The sequence below is a fragment of the Danio rerio genome, chromosome 14, assembly GCF_052040795.2.
Source record: "Danio rerio strain M-AB ecotype USA chromosome 14, GRCz13ab, whole genome shotgun sequence".
Taxonomy (NCBI): Eukaryota; Metazoa; Chordata; class Actinopteri; order Cypriniformes; family Danionidae; genus Danio; species Danio rerio.
This window is the reverse complement of record NC_141034.1, coordinates 18276092-18301525: the sequence shown is the minus strand read 5'-3', so window position 1 is coordinate 18301525 and position 25434 is coordinate 18276092. Positions and strand designations below refer to the sequence as shown.

General features: G+C 34.6%; 1 protein-coding gene across 1 annotated transcript in view; it reads right to left on the bottom strand.

The window, feature by feature from the left end:
• The window catches only part of polr1a (RNA polymerase I subunit A), a 66497-nt gene extending 41242 nt beyond the window's left edge, over positions 1-25255 (bottom strand). The window contains exons 1-6 of the mRNA XM_087281244.1: positions 25093-25255; positions 23030-23234; positions 2840-2989; positions 2636-2743; positions 2465-2550; positions 1162-1247 (exon numbers count right to left, since the gene is read on the bottom strand). Coding sequence (XP_087137370.1) covers positions 1162-1247; positions 2465-2550; positions 2636-2743; positions 2840-2989; positions 23030-23234; positions 25093-25169 — 712 coding nt within the window. The 5' untranslated portion in view covers positions 25170-25255. The remainder of the gene's footprint in view (positions 1-1161; positions 1248-2464; positions 2551-2635; positions 2744-2839; positions 2990-23029; positions 23235-25092) is intronic.
• Positions 25256-25434: the final 179 nt, after the last annotated feature.

Below are 25434 nucleotides of genomic sequence, written 5' to 3'. Positions count from 1 at the left end.
TGATGAACACTGTCCGATGAAGAGCCGTGAGCTCGAAACATTACAAGCTTTGTGTTAACCATTTTGATTTAATAAATTAGCATTTTTCTAAATGACCATAACCACCACATTTGGTGCCGCGGTGGTATTAAAGGATTAAGAACGTGTTTTTGGGTGTTAACAGCAGAGGGTGACTATGCCACCAGGGGGCACAAAGCAACAGGATGTGAATGGACAAAAATATATAGTAGCTGTAAATATCCTGCTACTTTTAAATGGAAATGAAATAACGAAATAAAGCATTATAATTCCTTCATTGATCATTAAATATCCTGCTACTTTTAAATGGAAATGAAATAACGAAATAAAGCATTATAATTCCTTCATTGATCATTAAAAAATGTTAACAAGCTTTATTATTATTGTACATTGGTTAAGTGTAATGAGGATTTATTTTGGAAATTAAAACTAAAGAAAAAAAGGACAACTAAAATTAAAGTACAAGCAAAAATACATACACAAATAAAAAACCGAATAAATAATTAAATAAATAAATAAAGCAGTGTTTTAGCCTAGATATGTACAGTGTTTGTTATTTTAAAGTGATAGGACTGAGGGAGTTAATAAAATAATAATAATAAATAATAATAGTAACAAATTTGTTGATTATATTTTTCCAAATTTTTTGTCTAAATTTTTTTACACAAATAATAAATGAATAATTAAATAGGTCTAAATAATTATTCATTTAAAGACATTACCAGTGAAACATGGTCTGGCGCGAGAAACGATCTGGTGCATGGTCTAAAGGGCTCTTAAGCTGATACTTTATCAAAAGCATAAAAATAAATTGACCTACTTCAAGCAGATCACTGAAAATTATAATAAAATTATTATGTAATATTAATATTTTGCCGCAGGAGACAAATTAACTACTGCAAGTTTTTTCAATAATTTAGTTTCAAATGCATGCAATTCATTAACCTAAACATTTAACTATCAATTCTGATGTTTACGAGGCATTTTGTGCATTTTCAGGTCTATGTTATGTGGAAATTATTGAGAATTTACTTCTATATTTACTCATTATCATGAATAAGATCCATGGTCTTGTTAAGCTTAACTGGATAAAAAATATGTTTGTATACATGTCATGATCAATGAAATCCAATGTACACTTACCATCCTGTTCAGAAGCTTTTTTGTGCAAAGTTTGAGTGACGATGAGCTTGCTGTTGTGTTCTTTGCGCACAGTCATTCTATTGGCTCTGAAAGACACATGTACACCAAACATTCTCATTGCAGAAAGATCACTCAAAATAAATTTAATTTTTGTGACAAAAAATGTAAATTCTGCCATCATTTACCAATACTCAACTTGTTCCAAACCTGTATGAGTTTCTTTCTTTTGTTGAACAAAAAAATATATTATATTAAAAATTAAAATATATTATATATAAAAATATTATATTCTGAAGAATTATGAAAAACAGCAGCATTTCTACGATTCTGTCAATCATATTTTCAAGTTCAGGAGAGAAGCAATGGTGGCCGCACAAGTCTTCACATTGTTTTACATGCGTTGCTCAGCAATGTGGACATCTCAAAATGGTGTTGAAAGAGTCACATGCTGTATTTTAAAAGATATAATTCACCTAAAAAAATGTAATTTCTGTCTTAATGTAATGTATTTGCGACCGCAAAATCACGCGTGCATCTGAATTAAGTCCGCTTTAGTCAACAGAACCTGCATAAGCTGTAAATAACAGATAATAAAGTTGTAAATAACATTCAGTTTGTGGCACAGAGTGATCGGTTGGGAGTCGCGCGGGAAGTATAAACCGCTCTAAGTAGTGAAAATGAAACTGAAAGCGCACACTGTGTGGCCAGATGTAGCTGACTGATTCCAGCCCAAAAAGTATCCAAAACCTGTCGAAATGGAAAAATACTCGCCCAGTCTTCTGTATTCACGAAAATCACGTCAGTGACAGATTTTAAGCAAAAAATGACAGATTGTAAGCATATGTGTCAAACACAATAATTCAACATCAGAATTATCATCAGCATTAATGACCAGGACAAATCTAAAGTCTGTTCAAGTCCACCATTTCAAGCCTATTGCTGTTTTACCGCATGTTTGAGAGTAACAATAATAATAGCCCACTCATATTAATCTTTATTTTATATCTACAGAATCGTGAGAAAATCGTGATATTTATTTTAGGCAAATAAAATAGCGATTCTCATTTTAGAATCGTGCAGCTCCAATAGATGTCAATGGCTGCTGGTTTCCCGCATTCTTCAAAATATCTTGTTTTGTCTTCAACAAAAGAACAGATGTTTCCATCTGTTGTTTTGTTGAACACAAAACTATTTTAAAAATTATTAGAAAACATAGTTCGGAACCAATTGAGTGCTAGTGTATGGTATGGAAATTTAAATTGTGCAAACTATCTCTCTAAGATGAAGGAAAAGATCAGCTTACTTGCAATTCTGGCATTTTTTTGGGCCCATATGTATTCTCCAGAAACTGGTAATGAGACTGGACTTTTTCTCACAGATGTGCTTGACCTGAAGTCATAAATGTTTAAGATGTAAAAATATATATACAAATATGATTAATATAAAAGACAAAACAGATGAGTTTCAAACTCACAGGGTCAGTGTGTTGCTTGTCTTTTCTGGTTTCGAGGATGGGTTTAACAAAGTCATTCAGAGTTTCTTGGATTTCTTCTCCAGGTGGGCTGGGGTTGGATTCCAAAAACTAAGAGAGACAACAAAAACACAATATAAAAGCACTGTAGTCTAATTAATGATGCCTTTTTCCTTTAATGACGCGAGACTGTTGGGAATTTCTGACCTGATTGAGAACGTTTTCAATCTCAAACACCTCCTTCATGGCCCCCACGTCCAGGAGCTTCAGCTGGCACAGCAGTAAATGAATAGCTGCTCTTGGACACTTCAGTATGTGACATGACAGGCATGAACCCCGGATGAGTAAATATAATTTCTGCAACAAAAACAATTAGGAGTGAGTGATACGATAACGTTTTGTTTAGGCTGGATCAAGATCCACAATCTTATCACAAATCTTTAAAAGACTATGTTGCAAGGGTCTAAACCAAGACATTTTTCACCACATCTAAATAAATGCATCTAAATAAACAAGTATACAAAAAAATATTTTACACTACTTAAGCAAGGTGTCATTAGCAGAAACCCACCAGACAATGAATGCCCCATTTTTCGATTTTTACAGTACAGTAAGCAACAACAGCAGAAAAACAGTGTCCACTAAAACAATTGATGATTTCAATAAACACTAGAAATTCGATATGCAAGTAAAACTACTTATATCTCCAATTAACTAAAGTAATGCTGATGATACACAAAACAATTTTGAGCAATGTTGATTGGGGGTAATTAAGAGCAAAGTTATTTGGCTTCTTTTCTACTGACAATTGGCAACAAAATTGTTTCTGGATCTGATTGTCCTAATTAGTGTCTCTGTCTCACACTTGGTTGCCTATTAATGACTTGCATTTTGCAAAGTTGCCCAGAAACATTGCTTTAAGTTTTGCTCGGGGAATCATCGCTGAAGTCTGACAAATTCCATATATAATAGTCCATCTTTAAACAATATATATTTTCTGTCAAAATGCATTAATATATAGGCACTAGAGCTGCACAATTCTGGCTAAAATGAGAATCGCGATGTTTTTGCTTAAAATAAAGTTCACAACTTTCTCACGATTCTGTATATGTAAAATAAAGCTTAATATGAGATTATTGTTTTTTTCTCAAACATATGGTAAAACAACAATATTAATAATATGTGTAGGTCTACTGGTTTCTATAAATAATTATATCCTACTTATAATAATTCTGATGTTGAATTATGTTTGAGATATAGGTCTATGCTTGCAATCTGTCATTGAGGACATTATTAGACCATTTGATTCACTGGTAAAATCAACATTATATAGGCTAGAGTAGTTATACTGACACTGTAAACATTTATTTTCATGCAAAACTTTGTGTTCGCTGTAAAAGAAAAAAAACTTTGCAATCATAACTCTAAAATGCGATATAATTGTTTAAATTATTTAATTCTAATTATAATTATTAAAATGATGGGCACGCTTTCGGTTTCATTTTCACTGCTAAGTGCTGTTCATACTTTGTGCGCGGCTCGTGAGTTGTCGATTCACAACTTTATCACCTGTTACTCACAGCATAAGCAGGTTCTGTTCACTAAAGTAGACGCGCGCGTCTACCATTAAGAAGGGCGCGCGCGGGCACAGTCAGCAGCTCACAACACGTGTGATTTCCCGGCCGCAAATACATCGTCATTATATGAAGACAAAATGCTGAGCAACGTGTGTGAAACAATGAAAAGACTCGTGCAGCCACCTTTGCTTCTCTCCTAAACTTGAAAATATGATTGGAAGAATCGTAGAAAAGCTGGATTAAAATCGTCTAAGGGGTCGAATTGAGATTGCCATCTTTTTTTGATTAATTGTGCAGCTCTAATAGGCACCTGGGGCCTCATGTACTGCATATTTGGTGAGTATTTTGTGCTGTGTATGCACAAAAACTTTGAGTACGCCAGATTTCTCCCTCAGGTTTGAATTTACAAACAATGAAATTAATGTGCGAGAATGTGCGTTGGTCCACACCAACTTTATGTCTGGCTAATGTGTATTTCTTGGGTGTGTCTAATTTATTTTCATTGACGACTCCTAGAGGCAATTATGTTAAATTTCACAACACAATGTATTGCACAAACATCTAACACATGTAAAAACATTGCTATTAATTTGTAATTGATAAATGGGTTAATATATGTGTGAGTGTATATATATATATATATATATATATATATATATATATATATATATATATATATATATATATATATATATATATATATGTGTGTGTGTGTGTGTGTATATATATATATGTGTGTGTGTGTGTGTGTGTGTGTGTGTGTGTGTGTGTGTGTGTGTGTATATATATATATATATATATATATATATATATATATATATATATATATATATATATATATATATATATATTTTATTATTATTTTTTTTTACCAATTATGTGATTTAGAACATGTAAAAGTATTTGCAAATGTACAACCCTGAGTTTATGGCAATGTTGGCTTTATTAGAAGACAATTGTCAATAGTTGAATCCGAAGGCTCCAAGGTGGCAGGGTGCATGATGGGTGGCTTATTGGTGAGTGAGGTATTAAAGATATTATTCCAGCTAATTTTTTTTTTTTTTGTGTATTTTTTTTATTAAGCTTAATTATTTAACTGCATATCAGTGATTATCCATTAAAGATGTGGCTGTTAACCCCCTCAACAACCCACAAACTGACCAAGAGCGCAGATACAATGATGCCCATCACGTGCGCTCGTTATAATCATATTAAATATGCCAATAAACTACATATAATCTTACATAACACATGGCAACCAGTGCCTTGATAATAACAAATAATCATCTTAGATTACAAAGAACCCAACGATATGTTTAGGATGTGTGCATCGATGCTATTATGTTTACACATGTAATATTTTTCCTGAGGCGATTTAAACCAAAATGCACAATGCCACTCGATCAACGATAAGGAATATGGTTACTTACCGAGTTATTAACGCACAGCTATACCCCACAAAAGAGGGACTTTGAAGGAATAACAATGTGAGGTAAGATCTGTGCACTAAACAAGCTCGACCAACGCATGTGAGAGGCAGGTAGTTCTGTATGATTACGTAATTTATCAGCCTAATAAATTACCTGGTACCTTTTTTAAAGTGCGCCTGCCATGCATGTTCACCTAAAAATTGTAAACTATAAATATAAAAATATAAAGTTCCTAGCTATTTAAATTTTGTTTTGCTTGTTTTATTCAAATTACAGTTTTTTAATTAACAATTTTTCTCAGCAATTTTACAAAGTAAAAACTACATTTACAGCGCTACTTTCCTTCAACCTACAGTACTTATCAGCCCCATGATTCATGTCCAATCAAATTGCACATAGAAAAATTTTATTAGACAAATCTCAAAACAGATGCTTTATAAATACAACAAACATGTTAAGTGTGTAATCATTAAAAGGTGTCATCTAAAATACATTTTTAGAAAAGTGCTGCATGAGCTTGGTTTGCGTCTTTAACTGCTGGACATGGGTACCTTGTAAGACAAAGTTCAAACTGCATAAACCAAGCATATCATCATCACAGCTATATTTTTGCCTTTCAAATTGAGTTTGCTATGCCTGTAAATGCATTAACCTGATTCTTACATACATATTAAATGTAATGCGTTTACACAATAAATGCAAAAAAATTGTTTTTATTAGGGGTGTAACGATTTATTGTTGTACGATTTATTGCGATGCAAAAATGTCACAACATGCATAGTAGCGTTATGATGATTTGATTACGATATGACGTCCGTTTTCTCTTATTAGTTGAGCTGTTTGCACGTGAGCTACGTTCCACCTGCTGTCGCACGTGAGTTCAGATTGCAGCAGCAGTAATGTTAGCAGACCAAGGTGAGTGGAGTTAAAATAGAGGATGGCCCATCCTCTCAAAATCAGACGCCTGGCAACATTTCGGTTGTACAGTCATTTCTTTAGACTCGTCCGCTTTTTGACACGCATACTGGGTCAAACATCCTAAGTTTTAAAGTCTTCACAGTGATTGACATACATTGCACAGCGACATGGATACCTCCTAATGGTGTTGAAAGAGTCACATACTGTATTTTTAAGGTACGATTCATCCTAAAATATCATTCTGTCTTCAGTCAGTCAGTCAGTCTTTATTCATTTCCCGAAGGCAATTTGGTTGCAGCATACAAGCATGTCACACACAATACACAAAAGTACATTATACAATACAAATTCTACCATAAGTTTAAAAACTTTACAGCTAAGGGGATGAATGAAAATTTTAAACGATTTGCTAATACTAATAGGAGTATTTTACTAATAGGAGTTCTGTATTGAATACCGGAAGGGAGAAGATAAAACTCGTGGTGCATAGGATGGGAATCATCTGACAGAATACTCTGAGCTTTACTCAAAACTTGTCTCTGGTATAACTGAGCCATGGGCATCTGTTTTTTCCCTGTTATTTTTCCTCCTAGGTTCACAATTTTCTTCAAACAACTCTTATTTTTCACACTTAGAGAATTGAACCAACAAAGCAAAGAAAAAGATAACAGTGACTGAATGTATGAACTGTAAAACATGCACATGAGTGATTTATCTATACCAAATTTCTGTAAACAGTATAATCTTTGTTGCCCCTTCTTACACAACATATTAGTATTAGCAGAAAAGGACAATTTATTATCTAAAACAGTTCCCAGATACTTATACTGATCAACACTCTCAACATCCACTCCATTAATACTAGTTTGCTTACCCTCAATCAGTCTCCTCTTACGATTAAAATCAATGGTCATCTCTTTCGTCTCAAGAACATTCACTTGTAAGAAAGCCTCCTGACACCAGCTGGCAAAATAATCAATTACAGGACTGTGCGTGGAGTCTTCCTCACTTAACAAACTAACAATTACAGAATCGTCAGCAAATTTTAAAATGTACCTATTACTAAAAATACTCCTACAACTATTTGTGTACAAAATAAATAGTACAAAAGAAAGGACACAACCTTGAGGTGACCCCGTAGATGATACCAACCATTCAGAGAAACAATTATTTACCTTCACTCTCTGTGTCCTCTGAACGAGAAAGTCTAAAATCCAACCTACAAGCATTCGATCCAACTCAAATTCATTAATAAGTTTCTCAACTACAATATGTGACTGAATAGTATTGAATGCAGACATGATGTATTGGCGGCCGCAAAATCACACAGGACGTGAGCTGACCGCGAGCTGTTACTACAGAGGGCGGACTATGATAGACGCGCGCGTATGGCAAGCCGTTTTAGCATTTAAACTTTTGTTATGACTATCCATAAATATATTTAGAGATATCTCTAATTATATTTCGACTAGTCACAATTATAATTCGACTAGTCAGAATAACAATTAGAGATATCTGCTATTACAATTGTATTAGTACGAAATCAGATAGGAGATATCTGCAAATACATTATGACTAGGCATATTCTTCCATTGACTTCCATTAAAAAATATTTGCAGATATCTCTCAATGAGTTTTGACTAGTCACAATTGTAATTAGAGATATCTCTAAATGAATTTCGACTAGTCAAAATTATAATTAGAGATATCTCTAAATGAATTTTGACTAGTAACAATTGTAATTAGAGATAGCTCTGAGTTCTTACCAAGCGGAAACCTCCCGCTCTCCCTCGGGAAGCCAATACGGAAGTAACTAAAACTGCAATTCATCGACTCGCCTTGGGGGGCTGGCTCCAGGAAGTGCAGGTCATTTCAGACTGCAATGGGAAATTGGCTATTTTTACAGCTTATAAAAACATGTTTACAGCCTGGTACAAAAGATGGCGTTGGTGCATATAGCAATGATTAACCTTCATGACAACTGTGAGGGGGGTGAACTTTTTTATAACTCATCCGTTTCATTTTTATTAAGTTATATTAAGTCTGCATAATTAAGGGCGTGGTCACTTGAGTGACCGCTAGGTCTCGCTGCTCGCTGTCTCGTCACCTCAGCTGATTACGGCTAATTAGCCGATGAACTTGGCATATACATTGCATTTTTGTGTTGGTTAATGTTTCTTTACACAGTCAATTGCCTTTTGGGATTATTTCCTACAATTATCAGATGATATGGCATGCTGTGTTTACTTTGTGCTCACAAACCATTCATGTGGCCTCCGTTTCCCTGGTGAGTGAAATTATATACTTGTATACCATCCTAATAAATGTATTTGTTTTATTTAAGATCATTTATCATTTATAATGTTCTTTAGAGCTGTAATGCACTCCAGAATCTGTCAGATTGATTAGCTGCAGGCTCTAGAACAGTCATCTGAAGTGTTATCATACAGTGTTATGCTGGATTTCATCAATAGTCTTGTACTTACTAACACAGACTATATCTGAAGTGTTTGAACGTATTTCGTGTTTTCCTCCTGTAGAAAAACGTAATAACAACAATACTTACTGGCTCAATGTATTACAGCAGTGCTTTTAAAAGTCTAAACACTTTATTGATATACACTGTAGTGTACAGCCAAGCACATGTGGTCAGAACACAAATGAATCGCAGGTAATGAAGTATTAAGCGTTTCTCCCAAAGAAAAGTCTGTCTGCCAGGTCCAAGCAAAATGCCAGCAGCTCCGCTCACTTTCCGCCTCTTTGCCCTTGTTTGGTATCCCGCTGTGGGTGCTGTGACGCGCGAACAAAATGGCGACGGTTGGCCGCGCCTACTTATGGCTTCTTTTGCGCTCTTCAGAAACCTATGGGTGACGTCACGGATACTACGTCCATATATTTTACAGTCTATGGTTCTTACTAGTCATAATACATTTAGAGATATCTTTAATTCGTCATATTTTGAGATATCTACAAATATATTTGAAGATATCTCTAATTAATTTACTACTAGTCAAATTACAGTTGTAGATATCTTGAATTGGATTTTTGACTAGTCAAAATTAATTTAGAGATATCTCTAATTATAATCTAATTGTCATTCTGACTAGTCGAATTATAATTATGACTAGTAAAAATATAATTAAAGATATCTCTAAATATATTTATGGAGAACAAGGGTTTAAATGCTAAAATGGCTTGCCATATGCGCGCGTCTGTTTCAGTGAACAGAGCCTGCAGGTTGTGACTAACGCCTGTTTCACACCGCAAGCGTCAACGTCGCGTGAGCAGAGCGTGAGCAGCGCGTATGTCGAGCAGTAGCAGCACGCAGGCGTTTGCCTTTCACACCAGCTGCGTCTGCAGCGCGCAGCTCTTCGGCAGCTGCTGCAGAGATCAACCTATCTCTGTCTATTCTATCTAGTTACCTATGTCTCCCTATATACAAATACACTTTTTAAACTTTTCATCTGCACCTAGGCCCCTCCTATGCTGTTTCTTTAACCTGCAAATGTTTATTTTACACATTTTATAGATCAAATAGTACTGTATGCTTCTCAAGCTAACTTATATGAGAAGTGTCTACAGTCAGAAGACAATCGCCTGTGATATCATGTCATTTGTTTTTTTGATTATCAGGTCGCTGTAGACCTAGTTATAATAATAGTTATACAATATAGATATAATGATATTTATACATGATCAAACTAGTGTTACTTTCTCCGCTTCAGTGATGTCCAGCGGCAGAATAACAGCTCGTTAATTCATGCTCGTGCAGAGGATGAGACGGACAAAAGTAACCAATGCATGCCATTCTTTTACTTATTTTCGGGTTGTTAGATTCACAGTGCAAACAGCTCCCGGTAGTAATAACTCGGGTAAACATAAAAAAGCCGATTAAAACTTTCTTCCTCTGCTCAGCTGCACAGAACACAGCGAGCTCACATAATCCAGCATGCGTGTCGAACTACACTACCCACAATACACTTCGCTATGGACTACAAATCCCGTAGATATTCTATTTCCCCTCTCCAACAACACTAGTGTGCAAAACTGATACTAAAATTGTTTTACATTTGGTTTTGTAGTTCGGGCCTAAATAAATGTTTGTTGCCGTTTTTAATCGTTTTAAGTTAATTTGAATGACTATATATAAACAATTTGACATTATTAATGCATTTATTGGGTAATGTAATGTAATGTATTTTTTATTTAGTGCCATGTCAGCAACCAAGGCTATCTTCATGGCAGGAATCTTTCAACAATAAATATACAATTTAAAAATCAACAAACAAAATAAAACATAAATTAAATAAGATTTTTTGTGTTAATACATGATAAAAATTCTAAAATCTTTTCTGGTTCCACTTTGTCAAAAATGTCCTTAAAAGAGTTCATTTCATAAAAAGTCCTTCTGGAATCAGTAAAAGCAGGACAGTCCAGTAAAATATGTTTTACAGTGATAGGAGTTTTGCAGCACAAACACTGAGTGGGGTTTTCACCTTGGAGCAAAAATCCATGTGTAATTCTCGTATGTCCAATACGGCATCTGGTAAAAACTACTTGATCAAATCGATTCTTAAAATGTCTTAAAATTCTGTGTGAAACTTCAGGTTGGATTTCATGTAGTTCATTGTTTTCTAATGCATCCCATTCCTTTTGCCACTTGTTTAAAATGTAAGCGTTGATAAAAGGTTTCATCTCTGACGGAGGAATTTGGCATTTGTTTATTACTTGCTTCAAAGCATCTTTAGCAGCTGCATCAGCTCGCTCATTGCCTAAAAGCCCGACATGTCCAGGAACCCAGCAAAAAATGATGTGATAAAACTGATTTTGTAGTTGGTGAACTTTAGTTAAAATATTGTCAATCAAAGGATGATCATTTGTTGAAGATTCCATAACTTGGAGGCATGATTTAGAGTCTGTGAAAATGATGGATTTCTTTTGTTGTGCATTTTCTATGTACTCCAATGCTAAAAGTAAAGCGCGGGCTTCAGCTGTGAATATGGAGCATTCTTTAGGTAGACTGATTCCATGACTTTGTTCCCCTGTCACCATTGCTGCTGCTACATTACTTTCTATCTTTGAACCATCTGTGAAGATTGGTATGTGCTGAGAGTATTGAGTTCTGATATCCAGGTATTGTTGTTTGTACATATTGGGATGAGTAACTCCTTTCTTCTGGTGTCCTAGCTCCATATTGATTATAGGCATCTTTAAATTCCAGGGAGGCAATGAGTTGAAGTGTATTTGTTTTAAAATGTCCAGGTTTAAATTTAGATTTTGTAAGTGTGAATTGATACGTAAACCAAATGGTCTGATGGTTTTTGGCTTACTTTCGTATAATTGTACAAACTGAGGTTCGAAAACTGCAGTATAAGCTGGGTTATTCTTATTTGCCTTTAGTTTGATAGCATATTGTAATGAAAGTTTCAGCCGTCTATTTTGAAGTGAGGGTTCGTTAGCTTCAATGTACAGACTCTGAACGGGTGATGTTCTGAATGCTCCTAAAGCAAGCCGTAATCCTTGATGGTGGACTGTATTGAGGATTTGTTTATAAGATTTCCTGGCAGAGTCATAAATTATGCTTCCATAATCCAAACGAGATCGAATGAGTACTCTGTACAATCGTAAAAGTACAGTTAAGTCAGCACCCCAATTTGTTTTTGCCAACACTTTGATTATGTTCATAGCTTTGAGGCACTTGTTTTTCAAAAATTTTAAATGAGGGATAAAAGTCATTTTGTTATCAAAAAGGAGACCTAAAAACTTGATTTCTTTAACAACTTTGATCATATTTCCATTGATAAAAAGTTCTGGATCATGATGAAGTGATCGCTGGATACAAAAATGTGTACAAACAGTTTTTGTTTTAGAGAACTTAAAACCATTTTCGACAGCCCACTGGTTAATTTTGTGAATATTTAACTGCAATTGCCTTTCAATTGTATTCATGTTCTTCCCTCTGTAACAGATACATAAATCATCCACGTAGATGCTGCAGAACATATTTGGAGCAATGATTTCCACAATGCTATTTATTTTAATATTGAAGAGTGTGACCGAGAGTATACTTCCTTGAGGAACTCCGAGTTCTTGTTGGTGGGTATTTGAAAGGGAATTTCCCACTTGGACTCTGAAGTTTCTTCTAGTGAGAAAGTTTGAAATGAAGGTAGGAAGTTTTCCTCTAAATCCCATTTGGTGAAGATCTTTTAAAATTCCATATCTCCATGTTGTGTCATAAGCTTTTTCTAAATCAAAGAAAACAGCAACAACATGTTCTTTTCTGATGAATCCATCTCTGATATAAGTTTCTAGTCGGATTAACTGATCCAATGTACTCTTTCCACGTCTAAATCCACACTGGTAGTCAGTTAGTTGTTTGTTTTTTTCTAGTGTCCAGACAAGACGGTTGTTAATCATTCTTTCCATCGTTTTACATAAACAACTGGTCAGAGCAATTGGTCTGTAGTTATTTGGATCAGTGTGGTCTTTTCCTGGTTTAGGTATAGCTATTACTGTTGCTTCTTTCCACGAAGCTGGAATTTTTCCCGAAGACCAGATGTTGTTGAACTCGTCCAGTAGGAGGCATAGTGAACTATATGGTAAGTGTTTTAAAAACTGGTAATGGATTTTATCTGGTCCAATGGCTGTATCATGTGAGCATTTTAAAGAATTTATTAATTCTTTAATTTTAAAAGGTTGATTATATACTTCTTTGTTGTCAGAATAAAAATTTAGTTCTTTGCATTCCTGCTGTGCTCGTATGATTTGAAATGCTGGGAGGCAGTTCTCTATTGATGAATTCTTTTCGAAGGCTTCAGCTAATGTATTTGCTATGTCCATTTCCTTTGTTTGAAGTATTCCTTGTTTTATAATATGTTGTATGCGAGTTCCATTTTCCTTTCCCTTCATTTTACGGATCATGTTCCAAATCTTCTTCATGGGAGTATAGTAAGTTAAGCTGGATACAAATTGTTTCCAGCTTTGTTTCTTTGCTTTATTTAGGGTTCTGCGAGCTTGGGCTCTACAAATTTTAAAATGGATAAAATTTGTAGTTGTTGGATGTTTATTAAAAGCACGTTCTGCTTTTTTCCGAGTTTCAATAGCTTTTTTACATTGTTCATTAAACCAGGGATTTGTCTTTCGTTGTGGTTTTGTTGATGTCTTTGGGATGGTTTCATCTGCTATAGCGATTAACTGCTGAGTGAAGTCTTCTATTGAGTTCTGATTATCTTGGGTAGCTGACATAAATTTTTCACAACACAAGGTTTGAAAGGTGGTCCAGTCTGCTTTCTTGAGTTGCCATCTTGAAGGTCTACTTGTTACATCCAGTTGTGGAAATGTGAGGATAATTGGGAAGTGGTCACTCCCGCATAGATCATTCCATACTCTCCATGAACAGTCAAGTAAAAGATCAGCACTACATATTGTCAGATCGATTGCTGTATAAGTACCATGTCCTGGATGAAGATATGTTTTGGTTCCATCATTTAAAAGACATAAATCATTATTTTCTATAAAAGTTTCCATTCTTCTTCCTTTGGCATCACAGTGATCATCACCCCATAAGATGTTGTGGCTGTTAAAATCACCCATCAGTAAAAATGAAGTTGGTAATTGTGAAATAAGTTTGTCCAGTTCTTGAGGTATTACAGCTTCATGAGGTGGGATATAGATAGAGCATATTGTAATTGTTTTATGTAGAGTAAGTTGAACTGCTGTTGCTTGTAATTGAGTGTCCAATACAACTTGACTGTGGATAATGTCGTTTCTCACTAGGATAGCTGATCCTCCAGAGGGTCGTTGTATGTTTGGTCCACATATACTAATCATATTAAAACCTTTAAAAGTTAAGGCATCATTTGGAGATAAGTGGGTTTCCTGAATACAATAGGCAAGTGGGTTAAAAACAGAATTTAAATGCTGTAATTCTGCAAAGTTGGTTTTTAGTCCCCGACAATTCCACTGTATTATGTGATTGTTTATTCTCAAGTGGGAAATATAGGTACAGGTCCTTTATTTTTACATTTAGGTGAGAGACTACGACTACGACTGGTCGTTGTCTCCGTCATTTCAATATCTTTAGGATTGTCATCTTTGTGAGTTCGACATTTATCTTGATTTGGTTGTTGATTTGTTGTACTTGGAGTTTTCTTTTTCACTTTTGATTCTTTCTGTTCTAGGTATGAGTCTTGAATTGGTCCAGTTTGAATGAGTTCATTTTTTGTTTTTTGGGAAGTTGAGTTTTTGGTGTTGCTTATGGTTTGAGGTTTGTCCTTGAATAGCCAAGTTAGATCCGTCTGACAACTTATTGATTGAGTTTTTGGTGTGACTGCAACAGAATAGGGCTTTTTCAGACAGAAGGCAGGAAGAGCTTCAACTATTTTACGAGCTTCAGGATAACTCATCTTCCTTGTGTGTTTTATTTTTTGTATTTCTTTCTCTTTATGCCAAATGGGACAATTCTTTGATGAGGCTGCATGATCTCCAAGGCAGTTTTTACATTTAGGAGGTTTTGTGCAGTTCATTCCATGATCATCCTCACCACAGTTTTGACATGTTGTCTTATTTTTGCATCCTGCAGATCCATGACCAAATTTCTGGCATTTAAAACATCTCAGTGGATTTGGTATGAATATATCTACAGCAACACTTAAATATCCAAGTTTGATTTTCTCTGGTGGTTGTGGTCTGTTGAAGGTCAGGATGTATGTTCCCGTTTTAATCATCTGCCCATCCTTTTTGATGATTATTCTTTTTACGTCGATTACACCTATTGGTTTTAATTCTAAAGCGATTTCAGATTCGTCCATATCTTGTAATTCTCTGGTGCGGATTACACCTTTGCTGTTGTTCAGGGTAGAATGAGGGAATGCTTTCATAGTAATTCCAGCCAAAGTTGTTGCTTGTAGTAAATTTTCTGAGTTAGCTTTCCTAGCACATTCCACCAAAATTTGTCCAGATCGCAGCTTTTTAATGTCTTTTACTGTTCCTGCAATTCCTGTGATTCCTTTGTGGATCGCAAAAGGGGACAGTTTGGTCAGGGGCATGTCATCAGTCAGTGATTCCAGTACAATAAATCTTTGCCAGTTTTCATTTTCAGATGGGAAATTAAAACCAGTTCTTAGTTCAGTCTCCAAGTCTTGTTCCAATATCCGTTTTTTAGTGTTTTGATTTTTTGCCATAATGTTTAGATATTTGTTCTTCATCTCTGCTCCTCACCCACCTCGGAGTCCTACAAGGGGATGTACAGAGCCACGGACATCCACTGGATGTACATCAAGGATACAGTGATGATATACTTGAGCATATAAACACAGGGTCTATAATACTCAATTGACCCTATGCCAGCGCCTTCCGGGAGAAAGGCAAGTCCTGACAAGCCGATTGATTGGAATGGGCCTTTCCAATCTCTCGTATAGTTGAAGTATGAGCCAAAGTGATGTGTTGGATAATTGATAGCCGCAGCAAATCAAAATCCTCAATCACCAGGATCTCTTCCTCCACCAACACGAGTCGCAACTCACGGCCAACAAGTTGCCCCATTTGTCGCCTCTTACGAACAGCAAGGGGGTGCTAGGGACCTATTCTACCCCGGGTCCCCACGGGGACCATTTATTGGGTAAAGCTGCTACTTTTTACTGCCATTCAATGTGTTTTGGTCATTATCAATGCACTGTCACTTTAATTGATCAAAAATAGACCCAGCGCCGAAACTATCGCTGCACTGCTGCTTCGGCAACGCTCACGCCTCGCTCTGACGCGCTGCTGCTGCGTGCGGTATGAAAGCTCTAATCTGTTAACATGGACGCCGAAAACACACGCGCTGCTCACGCTCTGCTCACGCGCCGCTGACGCTTGCGGTATGAAACAGGCGTAACAGGTAATAGTAAACAACATTCAGTTTGTGGGACAGAGTGATCGTTCAGGAGCCGCGTGTGAAGTATGAACAGCACTTAGCAGTGGAAGTTAAACCGAAAACGTGCACATTATTTAAACAATCATATCGCATTTTAGAGTTATGATTACGACAAACATTAACCCTTGAGTACAGAGGTACACAAAAATGCACGTCGACATGATACACTTGATAGCACCGACATCAGCGACGCCAAACAAATAGTAAACATGCCTAAACTGCTGAAAAGAGCCACGACTGTCCTGTGTTATGAAAAGACGGCCACCCTGTCACTCATCATGCCCAACATGAAGACAGCCATCCATAAAAACCTCTCAGACAGATACACATAAGTTCAGGATTATCTTATAGAACTGCTGATTACCTGGAAATGTGGATTTTTTTTTGCACACACAAAAAACGCAAGTGACCAAGCAAAGCCTTAAGCTCTTACTGTTAAATTTAATTGAATAGAAAGCTTTTTTTTGTGCACCTTAACTTAAATTGTTCCTTAATTTTGTCTCTGTCATTTCAATAATATTTTATAAGAATTATAAATTTTTAAATTGTTTTATTTTCCAGAGACAGTCCTGTTTAATTTATTTTCTTAAAGAAGGTTCAGTTTAACAAGTTGAAACAAAAGAAATACATAAATAAAATAGTTTACTTGGTAATTTTTTTTTTTTAAATAAAATTGGCATTTCAGTTTAATTTTCAATTTTTATTCCAAATATCGTGATACATATCGAATCGTGAACATTATATCGTGATACACATTGTATCGTGAGCTGAGTGTATCGTTACACCCCTAGTTTTTATTTTCACAATTAAATTTATAGTCTTACAATGGCAAACTTTAAGGGTGCAGTAGGTGATCTGTCAAAATGCTAACCAGTAGGGCTGCACGATATTGGAAAAAATTGACATTGCGATTTTTTTTTCCCTGCGATATATATTGCGATATTATATATATACATATATATATATATATATATATATATATATATATATATATATATATATATATATATATATATATATATATATATACACACACACACACACACACACACACATACATATATATATATATATATATATATATATATATATATATATATATATATATATATACTTAAGACTAGGGCTGTGACGGTCACCGAGACATCCGCGTCACCGCCGTGGTCAGTTGCCACTGCCGTTGTCCATTGCCACCGGCTGTAGTACGTGACGTCACGCACTTTAAAACACAAATTACTGTTATGTTGCCAAGTATCACATATCTGTTAGAATATAACATTAGGCGCGATTCAGCAAGTTCAAGTTCAACCATGAATCTTGTTAGAAAACGAAATCTTACATCTGGGAACATTTTGGATTCATGCCGACCGAGAAAGGTTGACGAATTAATTTAGATTAAGCTTTTTGTAGGGGGTTTTTAAGTGTTAAAGTGTGTTTTAATATTCACTGCAGAGAGTCCAAACATTGAAGAGCAAATTCATCGATACGCAGATCCACAGGCCCCGAATCATGCAAGCCAGTGGCAATTGACGGCGAGGGAAAAAAGCCATGTAAGCTTAATCAACTCCTGTCTTCTAAAATGCGGGTGGCGGAACAGAAGGAGAAGCCCTCTCTCGCATGGTTGTGAAAAAGTAGCCTGTCTGTGCATTTTCGCTACAAGCACACCGTCTGACAGTGTATTGCTGGAAACACTATAACCCCATTCTTTACTTAAACCTTACAAAGTCAACATGTTAGTTTTTCTGGCAAATAATTTAAAATATGAATACAAAAGGTGGAGAGTACCTACGTTGTTTTTTTAAACATCTGACTTATATTGTTACTAGGTTAATATTTAATTTTTCCCTATAATTATTAATATTTATATTATTATTACACTGATTAGTAAAGTGCCATTTAGGCTATTTGTTAAGTTCTTTAAAAAATGTAACGTTAAATTGATATTATTATACAGTTTCAAGCAGTTAAAGTTATTTAATATTTATCTACAATATTTATAAACAGTTTTGTGTTGTTTTATTAACGAAAGTTCAAAAATAAACATGTAGGCCTACGTTTATACGGATGTTTTATTTATTAATATTTAATTAAGTTAAGTTATTGCTTAATTTTTACATAAAAGGTCAATTAATTTAGGTAGGCTACTTTATTTGTTGATGTACGAGATTAATGAACATGTTTGCCAGTAAATAATGCTCTCACCACTTTAAAAAATAAATAGATAAATAACTTGCGAAAAGGATGCATTAAAATGCTAGCGCTTAATCATTCTTCACAATCGGATTTGTACGTGCAATAAGCCGAGGCTATACTGCGCCGACAAGAACAAGCCCCAAAACAAAGTCTAGAGAGAGAATTAATATTAGTTAATATTAATGATTATAAACACGAACTGCGTTGTATGATAAACGCCTCACAATGTCGTGATCTTTTCTGAAGAACAGATAATCCATGTTGTCACCGTCTCCCCAGCCAGGTTTTCATCTGCTTTTTTTCTCTTCTTCTCGCTACAAACAATAAAGTATCAGCGCCAGACCAGTGGTTTAAATGATATTTTACTGTCCTGATTTCTTTTATTTTTATTAAAAAAACATAAATGTTTAAAGTTTTGTATTGCATATATATTTTTAAACTTTTTCATTCAGCTTACCTGCTGCGAGAGGTTGTGTGCTGGGCAAATCCCCTTTAATCATGCTACCTATTTCATTTATGACACTGTCAACTTGACTTGGCAGGCTGATCATCTTTAATCTCAAAAGGTATTTTTAACTTCTGCATAATGTGATGTTTCTTATTACAACTGTTAGCGGTGACAAAATAAAAGCAATTAAACAATAAAAAGGGTTTTGTTTTATTAATTGTATAGTTTAGTTTTAATAATAATGTATATAATAAATTATAATATTGATTATTGTGTAGACTACAGTGTCCAACAAAACATTGTTATTAGGTTAATAGACCTAATCCCTAACTGAAAAACGAATGTGAAAATTACAGGCAGTTGAGTCTCTGCTAAAATTAATTTAACGACAAATTTCTTTAGCATTTTTCCCCTTTAGAGATCAAGAGAGCTGTATTTAAATAATTATTTAACTAAAACATAAATTGAATGCCCAGTTCTTTCCCGTGTGAGTTTAGTGCGCCTCCGTGTCTGCATTTTAAAGTTTACAGGTGCACCCTGACCTGACGCGAGGACCAGATCTCTGCACTATTGCTTTTATTTCACAATTTTCATAACTGCATTGCATTTTCATATGGTAAAATATCAAAATTTATGTTCTAAAAGTAGTAATGACGGGAGTGTTAGTAATTAATGACAGAAAGAACTTTCACTTTTGAGTGAACTTCTGTCACGTGTTATTTTAGTATGATGAAAAAAAAATAAATTAACAAAAATAGTAATGCAGTATTTGTCGCTCTGCCAAGCCTTCTCTGTTGCTGTTGTGGAGCAGCAGCATGCTTTAGTCACCTTTTTTCCCCCGGCCCCACCCCGCCTCCGACTCCTGAATGCCTCACTCACTCACTCACTCACTCACTCACTCACTCATGCGGGCATGTACTGCGGTCTCATGAGGAAACGCAGCTTTTTGATACAATGTTTTTCTTGTTCCCCGAATACAAATCATTTTTCAAGTATTTGTTCGAAATAAGTATTGGTAAAACACGCTATTCGTGCTTATCTGAATACCGTATTCGGGTTCTGCTCCACCCATAATACATATAGCCTATATATATACATTTTTAATTTTTTTTTTTTGCATCGCACCCTCCTGCGATGTGACTATCGCGGATGCGCACATCGCGATTTCGATGCTGAAACGATGTATCGTGCAGCCCTACTAACCAGTTAGGATAATATCTTTGAAACACAGTCCCACCCCTGCCATCCAAAGCCATGCATCCTGAAACACGAACGCGCACATTAAAGATGACAGAGACCCACTAGATAATGTCATTCACCAGTTAGAAAGCTTAATCATTTTAAATAATTTTTTTCATTTTTTTAATCATTTTTATAATAATACAATTCCGAATGAAAAGCTGTACTATATCAAGAACATTTTCAGTTGTGTAGCAAACAAAACTTGTCATAATGTGCAATTCAATACAATTCAATTCAGCTTTATTTGTATAGCACTTTTACAATGTAGATTGTGTCAAAGCAGCTTCACATAAATGGTCATAGTAACTGGATCAGGGTAGTTCAGTTTTTATTGTTTAAGTTCAGTTCAGTTCAGTTTAGCTCAGTTCAGTGTGGTTTAATGTCATTATTGAGAGTCCAAACACTGAAGAGCAATTTCATCAATGCGTAGCTTTACCGATCCTCAACCATGCAAGCCAGAGCCGAGTGAAGAAAAAAAAAAACTTGAGAGAAACCAGACTCAGTTGGGCATGTCCATTTTAATTTCTCTGCTGGCCAAAAGTCTTGTGCAGAGCTGCAGTCTCAGCGGTGGAGGCTGGAAGCAATGGAGGCAATGTATCATGCAGGCAAAGATCGCTGGTTTTACGCTCTATAACGACTACTGTATGCTTAGTGGCTGACCAGTGAGGTGCAAGAATTACACTTATTACTAAGCCGTATACTTCCATTCTATTTTAGACCAAATATTCTGAGTAGCATGGTAAACAATATAGTGAGTGCGTTAGGTTGTCATTGTTCAAAAATGAACCAATGTGAAAATAAAACCAACTCTTTTTGATCACTTAATCCGGAAAAATATAAGGTCCCTACAGCAAAAGTTTTTCCTTAATATTAAGGTAAAAGAAATAATATATTTTAATACTAATAACATTTACCCTGTCAAAAACTTCTTAAAGAAAAGATTTGGATCAGATTTTATACAAAATGCTCTTTTTGTCAGAATGACACTGAAACTCTTCCTCACTTATTTTGGTCATGCAAACATGTGTTTCAATTTTGGCAAGATGTTAATTTATCTATCTCAAATATTACTTCACATAACTTTTATGTTACTCCAAAAATAATTATTTGTTTTCTTTATATATATATATAAATTTTAAAATCTGCTTTATAATAAATAGTTTTTTATGCAATTCTACATTCATAAATGTAATTTTTCAAATTGCAAGCCAGAATTTATAGCATTTATACAAGAGATTAAAAATTACTTACCTACAATTCCACATTCACTTAACAAGAAAGCACTCAATACATAATCAATTTGCAACCTTTAATATGTATAATCTATTAAATCTCTAAATTGTTATCGTCATATTATTTTGCCCTCTTCACTCTAAATTTCATATGTAATATATATATCTATCCTCAGGTTAAATTACATATTGATTTTCTCTTTAATTTTTATTTGATTTCTGTTATTTTTCCCCCCTATTGTTTATCTTTTTTTCATTCGTTATTGGCACCATTGTAAAGAATCTAATGACTATTATTGTAAATGATATCGACCAAAAAACTTTTATGCAATAAAAAAAAAGTAAAGCAGGCTAGGCGGAATAGAGCTATTTACTGATGTTTTGTTGTAAAACTAAATAAAAATCTACATTACCGATGCTGTAAAAGGACACGCATTATAAAACTGAAAATAGTCGCATAAATCTTTCACTAGAGGATTTCAGTGGCTGAACAACATTTCTGTGCATATAACCCATTTGTAACAACCCAATCTACATCAAAATACTTTTAAAACAGAACATTACCTGTCTAAAAAAATCCTTCAGCCATGGGGTTATCCTTCCTCCAGCGTGTAAAAATAACTTTAATATTGATTCAGGATTTTAAAAAGTTTTGATTCAGCATTTGTTTTTACACTCACTCTCTATCGTGTGCAGGTGAATTTGGTGTGTGTGTGTAAAAATGAGGTGAACGGCTGCAGATGTGCAAATCTACATCTGTTGCGACACAGTTTGGGCTACTTATCAGAATTATGGGAAATGTCTGCCAGACAAAATTTGATTGGATGTACATTTTTTGTTTTATGCCTTACCCAGGATATAAAAATACATATACATTTAGATCATTTACTTTATTCATTACTATTGGACTGTGAAGAGACTTTTAACCAGCACAACCAAAAATGTTTCTGAAGACAAATCACCTACTGTACCTTTAACTTAGACATAGAAACTCGCTTAAAAGAAAGACACTGATGTGAGCTACATTTTTTTTATTTGCAGTGTATAAGGGTAAATGATGTTCACTAGGTAATAATCACTACTCTTGAGCGCTTTTAGAAGGGCTTCTTTTACTCATACTTTGAGTAATATTTAGAACTGATACTTTTACTCTACATTTTTCAGCTAATAATTTATTTTTACCAAAACATGATTTTTCAGTACTCTTTGCCTTACTGACTCAAGCTTTCCATACTGTCATAAACTTAATCAAGACAGTTTGCTGAGGTTGTGAATTGAAATATGTAAATAATACTCTGATTCACAGATTAATCATTTCCTTCATGAGACCTTAACGTATCATCAGAAGCCATGTTTTTTTGGTCCTGTCAAAATACTGCTAGGTATTAACTTTTGTATTGCTATTGTGTTTTATCATGAAACACAGCTATATGGCACTTACATCAAAAAACAGAGGGTTGTAGACAGGCAGGGGCAGCTCTATGTGGCCAAAGTGTCCGGGACAGCTGCTGAAATCTTGCATGCAGGTAGAACAGATTTCCTTGTTATCAGCCGGACCGAGTGCCAGGTCATACAGCCCGTTTGCAGCAGCATTGCCCACATTATCCAGCAACTGAGGATTTGTGATAGTTTTCACACTCAGTTTTCTGTTAAAAGCAAAAATAAAAGTTAAATGTTAACAGAGGTCAATAGTTAGTAGTTATATTGAGTTTCATGCTCATTGTTTTGCTTAGACAGTTTAGCACAAAACAACCAAACAACAACATCAAAATACATTTTCAAATAAACAAGGAAACAAAAAAGACAAGTGTCAAATGCCACTGAATGCAGTCTTATTTACACTCGGTTTTATGGTTGGTAAAGGGTTGCTATATAAAATTGTGTTAAGGGTACCCATCAAAGATCAAAAGGCTCAAGATATATATATCTATATATATAGATATATATATAGATATATATACCTATTGATCTTTGATGGATATCAAGATGGATATATATATATATCTTGAGCCTATTGATCTTTGATGGGTACCCTTAACACAGTTTTATATAGAAACACTTTGTGAATTATAAATATATATAAATAAAAGGATCACAATAAAATTCAAACATTACATTTCTTCACACCAATATGCAAAAATTGCATAGGCTTGTTATCTCAAGGAAAATGTACTTCCATATTATATCATGCCATCATCCACCTACAGATGGAGGATCTTCCTTGAGCCATTTCTTTGTAATGGCCTTTTTGCTAGTTGGTAGAAGTGTATTAAGAAGAAGATATGCATCATTTTTTTGTCTTTTTGAGAAGTAAATTTCCAGGTACATAGTTTTAAATTACATTCCAGATTCAATCCCATTATTGCATTTATCTCTTTATTCACATCTTGCTCATAGGTGTGTATAATATTACCATCCCAAAATATGTGGAAATTACCAGCCAATACATTTCCACATTTTATTCAGCATTCACCATTTTTTTTTATCTCTAGTTTTAAATGAAATTTTATTTTAGGTGTCTTAAAGAACCTGATTACATTTTTTTCAAAATAAATTTCCTCAATTAATCTCAATTAATTGTGATCATCTGTGTTTCCCAAATAGTTAACCATTCCTCATTTGTTATAAATATATTGGCTTCCTTTTCCCATTTTTGTTGTATGTACATTGTTAAGTGTTTCTTTGTTAATGTCAGACAGGAATACATTTTTGATACTAGGTTCTTAACCTTCTTTTTGTGAGTATCTATAAATATCTGCACTACTGTTGTTTTTATGTCTTCTGAATCTCTTATGCTTTTAGTGAAGTAGTCTCTAACTTGAAGGTAACAGAAAAAGTCTTGTTTATCTAAGTTGTATGTATTTGAAAGTTGATTATCAGTAATAATGATGAGACAGAAGCATGTTATGCCTTGCAAACTCCATTGTTTAAATCTTAGATCTAGTTTTGCTGGTTTAAATTAAATATCATGTTCAACCCATCTTTGCTTGTTTTCCACGTTTAAGATTCTTTAATTCTTTGTTGCTTGCACATTTTTTAAATTTCCCTGAGGGGGAAAACTGGTTTCCACAGAAAATTTCACACACCATCAACTATTAACAGTTAAAATCAGTATATTTGAGTAGTTCTCAAATGTCTTAAGACATGTTACATTAGGATTTTGTGATTTAAACATGCCACGAATGAAAGCCATGTTTAAACACCAGATGGACAACCATAAATCAGAAAAAAAGTAATTACGCTTCGTAATTTAACCCATGAAAACAAGTACAAATTCTTTAAATGTTTATATTTTGTTATCATTTTTTTTTCAGGAAGGGATGTTTTAGCAAACACTTTGACAGTTCGTTATGTTTAATGTTAGGGTGAGAGAGTATGGGGCTTGTTGTCAAACAGCTTAACGAGTTAAATGAGCTGTATGTTCTTTTTATTAGTTAACGTTTAACGTGTCTCTGCTCCGACTAACGTTAGTTCTTTAGCAAAGTCGTGGAAGTGTAAGATTACCTTGTTTCATCAGCGGAGAACAGGCCAAACGACATGCCCTCTAATCGCCTCCATGGTGTTTCTTTTGAAAATTGCATTTTCAAAGCATAAACATATAAATTAAAGCTAAATTATCTCTGTATTTCCCATGTGCGTCATGTAGAGCTGAAACACGTGTGACCGTGTTCTGGGCGAGCGGACGAGTCCAACTAATACGTACAGGTAAATAAGATTAAATCACGTTTTAAAAACAATAAACATAACGACGTTAACCTAAAAAAATCATATACATTTGTATTAATTATATACGGAGAAACACCTCAATATCAATATTCTACAATGCCGTAAAAGTACGGCTTTTTA